Source organism: Pelophylax lessonae, assembly GCF_965119305.1.
Source record: "Pelophylax lessonae genome assembly, chromosome: 2".
In the NCBI taxonomy this organism is placed as follows: domain Eukaryota; kingdom Metazoa; phylum Chordata; class Amphibia; order Anura; family Ranidae; genus Pelophylax; species Pelophylax lessonae.
Window position 1 is genome coordinate 338,962,619 of NC_138769.1, and position 9,209 is coordinate 338,971,827.

At 42.6% G+C, this 9,209-nt stretch overlaps 1 protein-coding gene across 1 annotated transcript; it reads right to left on the reverse strand.

Moving 5' to 3' along the window:
- Window positions 1-4,477: 4,477 nt before the first annotated feature.
- Window positions 4,478-5,621, reverse strand: LOC309548104 (uncharacterized protein). Its single transcript, XM_082248066.1, has 2 exons — window positions 5,453-5,621; window positions 4,478-5,351 (listed from the first exon to the last, which is right to left on the reverse strand). The coding sequence occupies exons 1-2, from the start codon at window positions 5,592-5,594 to the stop codon at window positions 4,918-4,920; spliced, it is 576 nt and encodes a 191-aa protein (XP_082104192.1). The 5' UTR covers window positions 5,595-5,621; the 3' UTR covers window positions 4,478-4,917.
- Window positions 5,622-9,209: the final 3,588 nt, after the last annotated feature.

Sequence of the window (9,209 nt, forward strand, 5' to 3'; positions counted from 1 at the left end):
GGCTACCTGTTAACTTCTGTGTGGGGGGGGGGGGGGTTTCAGTGCAAAACTCATATTGAATAAATGTCCTGTGGGTATGGGCTGGAATTCTATTTTGTGGCCTGATTAAACAATTTCTTAAACCCAGCTGGTGAAAGACAAAATACATCCTTCCACCTTACATAGAACAAGTGGACAGGTGGGGACATACCTTCAGTTTAGTTACAGTATCAGCTACAGAATGGATAGGCATCTCTTTGGTGTCAGATGTGTCACCCAAGATAACAATGAGTGCTTATATAATAGGTATAAGAACGAATGCATTATAAATGGTGCTGAAAAGGAAACTATACTGGCCATTGCTGTTTTTAGCTTAGTGAGATATCCACTCAGAAGTATACTCACAGCATCTAAAAAATAGGTGTGCCCAAAGTAATTACAGATTACACACTTCTCTTGAAGGAAAAGCTGTTTCTCTTTGGCTACCAAGCTATATCAAACTGGAGCAGATGCTGCAGTATAAAATATGAGATATCATCAAAATGACTGCCAGACTTGTCATTCACGTGGACACTACGGCTATGTGGGTATGATGACGTAGTATCTGCGGCCCAGTATCTGGATTTATATGTCATGGAGATAAATTAGCTTATCGGGTAAAACTGCAAGGATCTAGCTTATCCAGCTTGTCTTCCAGTCAGCTGCTTGATAGCATTTTCTTTTTTTTTTTTTTAGATATTATTTTTTTTTTCATCTAGCTATTGAACCTAAAAGCTAAATTCTAGTTTAAAAAAACCTGACACAACTCTAACAGTTGGGGGTAAAGCACCTTAACCACTTGCCGACCGCCGCACGACTATTTACGTCGGCGGTCAGCCCCTCACAGGCAGAGTGACGTAGGGATACGTCGCTGATCTGTGAGGGTCTAGGGAGCGAGCGAGCGCGCGCCGCCGGAGGCGCGCTACCGCTCCTGCGTGGTCACAGACCCCCCACGCACGTGTGACTGGCGGACCCGATGTCCGCCGGTCACTCGCGATCGTCGGGTGGAGAGGGAGAAAGGCAGGCGGCTGATGTAAACAAGCCGCCTGTCATTCTCCCCTGTGTAGGAATAGTGATCATACGGTTCTACTATGTAGGACCGTTGATCACTGTTCCTATACCTCAAGCCACAGCCAATCACAGTTAGAATCACACCCCTTCGGGATACACATAACCCCTCCCTCTCAAAAAAAGTTAACCTCTTCACTGCCAGTGTAATTTTATAGTAACAGTGCATATGTATAGCACTGATTACTGTAGAAATGTCACTGGTAACCCCAAATGTGTCAAAAATGTCAGTCAAGGGTCCAATCTGTCCGCCGCAATGTCGCAGTCCCGCAAAAAAAATCGCAGAACGCCGCCATTACGCGTTAAAAAAAACAACAAAAATGACAAAAATCTTTCCCTTTGTTAGTAAACGCAATAACTTTTGCGCAAACCAATCAAAATACGTATAAATTGGCCCATAATGTTAAAAAATTTTGATTTTTACTTTTTTTGGGGGGGGGGGAATTTCATATTAAAAAATGTGAAAAATATTGTTATTTTTGCAAAATTGGAGCTGTTTTTTTGTTTATAGCGCAAAAAGTAAAAATCACACAGGTGATCAAATACCACCAAAAGAAAGCTCTGTTTGTGGGGAAAAAAAAGGACGTCAAATTCGTTTAGGTACAGCGTTGCGCGACTGCGCAATTGTCCGTTAAAGTCACGCAGTGCCGAATTGCAAAAAAACCCCTGGTCAGGAAGGGGGTAAAATCTTCCGGGGCTTAAGTGGTTAAATACATAATATATGGACAGTCCTAAAACTGTAAAAATGATTCAAACTTATTAAGGTGCATATAAAACCCCGTGATCTAAAGTGGTATATTAAAATTGATACACTTAACATATAAATGCAAAAATTAATAGATTTAGATATAATACATGTAAATATAAATTAAGTAGACTTTAACAAATTCATATATAGTGCATGAGGTATATAGATGCTCTCATAAAATTTATGTGCAAAAGTTCATGTGAAAAAAGGTAATGTGTATAAAAATTATTATAATGTGACTTCTTAATGGTGAAAGTTCAAAATAAAGTGCACAGTGAATAGTGCTTGGTGCTCCATAATAGGTTTTTCATTCTATCCCTGGTGTCACTCCTTATGCTCCACCGAGACAAGATAGAAGAATTTCACACTCACCGGATCATATGGGTCCTATGTGCCTTACGACACTAAAACCATTAGGGCTTTGGTGACCCCAGGGCCGGGATACGTTCCCTCTAGATAGGCACCTTCTCCTACAGCAACGCTCCTCCTATCATTAACCTCCAATCAGGGATGTATGAAAGAAAGGGAAGGTCCAGATAGTGCAGTACCGTTTTTCAACAAATATTTTTATTGCACAATATCCAGATAAGCCAATACAGGGTCCAAAATGTAGATAAAAAAGAGTAAATTAAGAAAAAATCGGATAAAACGCCGTCACTAGTGCGAGCTGCGGTGTGGAAAGCGGTACTTCCGGTTTGTGTTCCACCGGGCTCAAGTGATGTCACGACGTGTGTTCCATCTAACGCATTTCGTCATTGGCTAGGCATCTTAAGACCTCCTATATAAACAGATTACTTCACTTTTGAGCATTTGCACCTTACTATAGCAGCTGCAAACCACATTTAATTATTTATTTATTAATTTGCTAATTTGATTAATTTATTTCACTAACTAGAGGTTTCTCTATTTTGGCGTGGGAATATACTTAGTATATTTTAACTTACACAGCCATTATTGTCTAAATTGCTGGCAATAAAAGTGAGTACACCCCTAAGTGACAATGTCCAAAGTGGGCCCAATTAGCCATTTTCCCTCCCCAGTGTCATGTGGCTCATTAGTGTTACAAGGTCTCATGTGTGAATGGGGAGCAGGTGTGTTAAATTTGGTGTTATTGCTCTCATTTTCTCATACTGGTTACTTGAAGTTCAACATGGCACCTCATGGCAAAGAACTCTCAGGATCTGAAAAAAAAAAGAATTGTTGTTCTACATAAAGATTGCCTAGGCAATAAGAAGATTGCAAAGACCCTGAAACTGAGCTGCAGCACCATGGCCAAGACCATACAGCGGTTGAATAGGACAGGTTCCACTTAGAACAGGCCTCGCCATGGTTGGCCAAATAGGTTGAGTGTACGTGTACAGCGTCATATCCAGAGGTTGTCTTTGGGAAATAGATGTATAAGTGCTGCCAGTATTGCTGCAGAGGTTGAAGGGGTGGGGGGGGGGGGGTCAGCCTATCAGTGCTCAGACCATACGCTGTACACTGCATCAAATTGGTCTGCATGGCTGTTGTCCAGGAAGGAAGCCTCTTCTAAAGATGATACACAAAAAAGCTAACAGTTTGCTGAAGACAAGCAGACTAAGGACATGGATTACTGGAACCATGTCCTGTGGTCTGATGAGACCAAGATAAACCTATTTGGTTTAGATGGTGTCAAGCGTGTGTGGGAGCAATCAGGTGAGGAGTACAAAGACAAGTGTGTCTTGCCTACAGTCAAGCATGGAGGTGGAAGTGTCATGGTCTGGGGCTCCATGAGTGCTGCCGGCACTGGAGAGCTACAGTTCATTAAGGGAACCAGGAATGCTCCCCTCCATTTGGAGACTGAGCCCCAGGGCAGTATTCCAACATGATAACGACCCCAAACACACCTCCAAGATAACCACTGCCTTGCTCAAGAAGCTGAGGGTAAAGGTGATGGACTGGCCAAGTATGTCTCCAGACCTAAACCCTATTGAGCATCTGTGGGGCATTCTCAAACGAAAGGTGGAGGAGTGCACAGTCTCTAACATCCACCAGCTCCGTGCTGTTGTCGTGGAGGAGTGGAAGAGGACTCCAGTGGCAACCTGTGAAGCTCTGGTGAACTCCATGCCCAAGAGGGTTAAGGCAGTGCTGGAAAATAATGGTGGCACACAAAATATTGACACGGGGGACCAATTTGGACATTTTGACTTAGGGGTGTACTCACTTTTGTTGCCAGTAGTTTGGACATTAATGACTGTGTGCTGAGTTATTTTGAGGGGACAGAAAATTTACACTGTTATACAAGCTGTACACTCACTACTTTACATTGTTGTAAAGTGTCATTTCTTCGATGTTTTCACATGAAAAGATATAATAAAATATTTACAAAAATGTGAGGGGTGTGCTCACTTTTGTGAGATACTGTATATGCGACCCACCACATTAAGCATCCCACTCCCAACCTCCTATAACCCTGCATTGTGTATACGGGTCAGGATTAGGCAGGCTTGCTCACTTTGGCCCTTTTTACCGCAATTCGGGCATGTCAGATTTATTTCAGAACTTCTAATTGGCAGCAATTCATTCCTCAATTCGCATAGACAGATGTGAAACCTTTTATATAAATGTCATGTCAAACATTACATGTAAACTTTAAACAATGACCAAACCTCAAAATTCCATCCCTGTGCCTAGATTTCAGAGACAATGCCCAGGGTACACCATGCACCTATAGCTATGGTTAGGTTCAAAGAACACCCTGGTTCCATGACTAACATTACCTTGGTATCCTTTAGGACAAAGAAACAAACTCGTCTATGCCCCAAATAATACCAAGGTTCTTCCTTCCCAGCAATGATCTCCCCATCCAGAACACAGAGTGAAACGTCTTCCCAGCATTTTTCGTTCACCACTGCATATGGACCTTGCATACAAAGAACATCATGATCATGCCACTGACACTGGGAAATATCAACCTGCCTCCAGCTTCTATCCTCTCTTATCACATGTGGGTAGTTTAGCCTCGGATGCAACAAGGTAGAATCCCCAATCAGTAAGCCCATTGACACCGCTGAATACACAGACCGAGTCTGTACTTCTGTATATGGGATCAACGAGGAAGCCTAACAGCTCTCATAATCCGAACTTGTACAGCCTGCCCAGGCATTCGACCACCACTTTGGATTAGTGAAAGCGATGTGTTTTGGCAAAAGCTTACTAAGCTGAGAAGCTAACTCATACGGCCATTGCCCCTCATACAGAGACTGCACAATCAGCTTAAAGTTGGTTGATAATTCCGCCTGCCCCTGCGTGCACGCCAGGGCCCATAGTACGTTTTTACATTGTACTACCACACTCTCTACCAACCTCTTAAAATGGTGGCTAAAATCTTGAGCCACTTTAACCAGGGTATTTATGTGACTTTGTTGAATGTTATTAAGGATGTCATTAATCTCTCTCTGAATAACAAAGCCCCGCTTACTGTCTGAAGCTATGGCGGAGAGCTTGTTCCCCAAGATACTGATGTCTACTTCATTAATAACACCCATCTCTGCTCCTACTCCCCAAAAAAAAAAATAGTTCTGAATACATCCCTCCTCTTTAGGTTACTCCTCAGAAATAAGCTCCCTGAATGCACATCATTATGTGTCCGCACACCTTGGGGAGCAAGCCACTGGTATAAAGACTGCACCTGATTCAGTGTATATTCAGCACATATAGGGTAATAGGGTTTTATCAACCACCGTGAGCTGTTGAAGTGCCATGTGGTGAAGCCATAGTGTACCCTGGTAGCCAGCATTTGAGAAGAGCTTAGATCTGTTTGGAGGGGTTCCCCTTTCTCTAACCAAGCATTTTTTTTTTCATGAGTAGTCGCTGGCATCACCTGTGCAGGGTTCCAACTGCTCAGGAGAGACATCAACCAGGTATATCGCCCCTATATCCAGCTCTGGTGTCCTACATGTCCTGTAACCGATACCCTCTCTATAGGACTGCTAAACTTGAGACACCGTCCCCACAAGGAAATTTTCACCCCGTTGATGTGCCATCTGGAGCTCCCTAGTCTAGGCAACAGACACTTTATGATATTTAAGTGCCAGCCTACTGGCTACCTGCACCATATTAATTCAGTTATGCCAATACATGTCACACATTAAAAACATACGTCCCTTCATTCAACTCCTCACCAAAAAACCCATATCCTACATCCTTTGTTTTCACAGGATTAGATCTGTTAGATCTGTTGCATTCATTTACAGTATGTTTGCATTTGTAAATGATAGGAAAGATTCCGGCAAAATGTTTCACAAGTCTTGTTGACGGGCAAAGTCTTTCAAATGCAGCCTTAGCACTAAATTGTCCATAGGGACAATAAACCTTATATTGCACATATTGATCTGTATCTTTTTGTTTATCCCTTCTCCCCTGAATGTTTGTCAGAACAAATTTGCTATGCAGCATGACACAGACAAACTGCCAACCAGATAAACATCTTTCATCCATGTTCAAGAGACCTTTCCAATATCTCGCACCACCAGGATTCTGGAAATGAAAATCAAGAGCAGAATCAAATTCTTATCCACAATATCTATTAGTTTGCTATGTTTGCTTATAGAACCTCCCTTGGATCCCAGGAACTTAGTTTTCCTGGCTTCTACAACTCTGAATAAACTACTAAAACAACCATGATTCTGTGTGATAAACTCACTTTAAAATGGATCCCCGTGATAAGATAAAAAGAAAAAATTAAAGTGAGTGCTGCATTCCAAAAATTATTTTCTTAAACAAAATCCATGCAAATCCAACGCCCTTTTCAGGTGGACAAAACCTAAACATTTGGAATTTTTTTCCACCTGAATGAAAATAAAAACTACAGTAACTCCAGCAGCTATGGCTTTCTACGAACTCTTGTCCTAAACAAACTGTATTCAGCTGCTAACTTAGGACATAACCAATGACCCCCTTGCAGGTGGGCTAAACCTAACAATTTGGAATTTTTCCACCTGAACAAAGCAAAAAAATAAAATATTTAAAAAAAAATAAATAAATAAACATAACACCAAATCCAGAGGCTTATCCTTGAAAATACTAAAAAAAAGAAAAAAAATACATCAAGGTCCTCCATAATTTTCCAAAAATTGAGGCCAAATCTCTAAAACTTGCATCTAAACCTTATTCAAAAATTCTTATAATCCATGCGATTCATTAAGGGCTATTAACAAAAGATTTGTTTCCCCCAGTACTATACCTCAGTGAACATGCGGCTACCTCCATTTTGGGTCTGTTCAGTCGTTATACATACTAATGCCTTTCCTGCTTTAACTGACTGTTTTCAGTTTGTAATCTCAGCATTTGAGTTGTAAAAGGGACACGGGTTTGACTACTATGGCCTCTATGCCTAGGATTGCTATCCCATCTCGCAGAATAAACTTCATAATACCTCAGTGTAATTTTAGGGTAGTGTCCTTTGCATATTATTATTATTATTAGCCTCCAAAAAATACCTGGCAATATAACCTCACTTCTTACAGGCAAAAAACTTGAGAGCTGGTCTGACTGCATAGGCCCTTCTCTGAGCATGGCGATGGAGACTCACATTGATGCATAACATTGCTATGATTGGAATCAACAGACTTGACTTTCACTATCTGACGTAAGATGTTGCGAACCTAAAATTTGCCGTTCGCGAACGGCGAATGCGAACCTCCGCAAATGTTCGCGAACGGGCGAACTGGGCGAACCGCCATAGACTGCAATAGGCAGGCGAATTTTAAAACCCACAGGGACTCTTTCTGGCCACAATAGTGATGGAAAAGTTGTTTCAAGGGGACTAACACCTGGACTGTGGCATGCCGGAGGGGGATCCATGGCAAAACTCCCATGGAAAATTACGTAGTTGACGCAGAGTCGGGTGTTAATCCATAAAGGGCATGAATCACCTAACATTCCTAAATTGTTTGGAATAACGTACTTTAAAACATCCAGTGTGTGTATACGATCAGGTATGATGTTGTATCAATCAGGTAGTGTAAGGGTTACGCCCGCTTCACAGTGACAGACCAAACTCTGACAGACCAAACTCCCCGTTTAACAGTCAGTCAGTCAGTCCATTTGCACAACCGCAAACTCCCCATTTGCACAAGGTTGGATACCAAGCTAGCCATGTCCCGTTCCTTGTCCTCACTGACGTCATTGAAGGACTCTTCCTCCACCCAGCCACGTACAACACCAAGGGTCCCCGAAAGGTGACAACAAGCCCCCTGGGACGCCTGCTGTGGTTGGTCTTCCACCTCCTCAAAGCCACCTTCCTCCTCTGACTTCTCTTCTTCAGACTCCTCTCTCTGCGTTGCCACAGGTCCAGCAATCGACAACGACAAGGCTGCTTCTGGTGGTGATGGGGACCACAACTCTTCCTCTTCATGCTCATCTATGGCCTGATCCAGCACTCTTCGCAGGGCACGCTCCAGAACAAACGCATATGGGATGAGGTTGATGATGTAGCCTTGGGTTTGACTGACCAGGTTTGTCACCTCCGCAAAAGGACGCATGAGCCTACAGCCATTGTGCATGAGCATTCAGTAACGCGGCCAAAAAATACCCAGCTCCGCAGAGGCTGTCCTCTTTTTTTTAAATTAAAAAAATCTGTTCTTATCAGTTTAATCCCTGTTACGTTACGTCCCCTATCAGGGGCCGGTGTATGGAATAGATTTTAGGAACCGGGAGATGGAAAAAGATGGTTGGTCTGTCCTCTTACTTCCAATTTTCGGCACTGCGCGTGCGCCGTGCATTATACTGTGCCATCCTATATGAGTGGTGTGTTAAGTAGTACTATTCTTATCAGTTTAATCCCTGTTACGTCCCCTATCAGGGGACGTGTATCGAATAGATTTTAGACAACCGCAAAGAGTTGTCAATAGTTGACACACTCATGACATAAATTTTATTCCTCTATGCGTCAATCTTGTGGTAGTGATGACTGTGCTCATGCGCACGTTTGGGAGATTGCAGGCGATGGCGGTTTTTCAAAGCCTATGGTCATGCTGAGATAGTTCAGTGACAATTAAGTGACCCAGAAAACAATGATTCTGCAGTGTGGGCTAATTGTTGGCCTAGTAGGCTTTAATGATCACCCAAGATGATCATACAGAAAATTAATGTTTTTTCTATGAAAAATTATCCAGCGGATCGCTTTTGGTCTGTTCACAATGAAGCAACGACCTTATCATCTGAGGTGTGCCAACATTGCCAACACACTCCTAGAGGTGATCGCTTCATTGTGATATGCAAGCCCCTTCACCACAACAAGGTAACGATCACGAAGGGGAATTGAAACATGTATGTGCCTTTTTTTGTGTTTTGTTTTTGGGATAGCTCAGGCCACAGGTCAAGCCTGCACACCCAGTAGTCAAGGGGTTCA

Coding starts and splice junctions, on each gene's coding strand:
- LOC309548104 (XM_082248066.1), bottom strand. CDS start 5,594: ATGCTGGCTACCAGGGTACACTATGGCTTCACCACATGGCACTTCAAC. Junction 5,352..5,452: donor CCAGTGGCTTGCTCCCCAAG/GTGTGCGGACAC, acceptor TTTGGGGAGTAG/GAGCAGAGATGGGTGTTATT.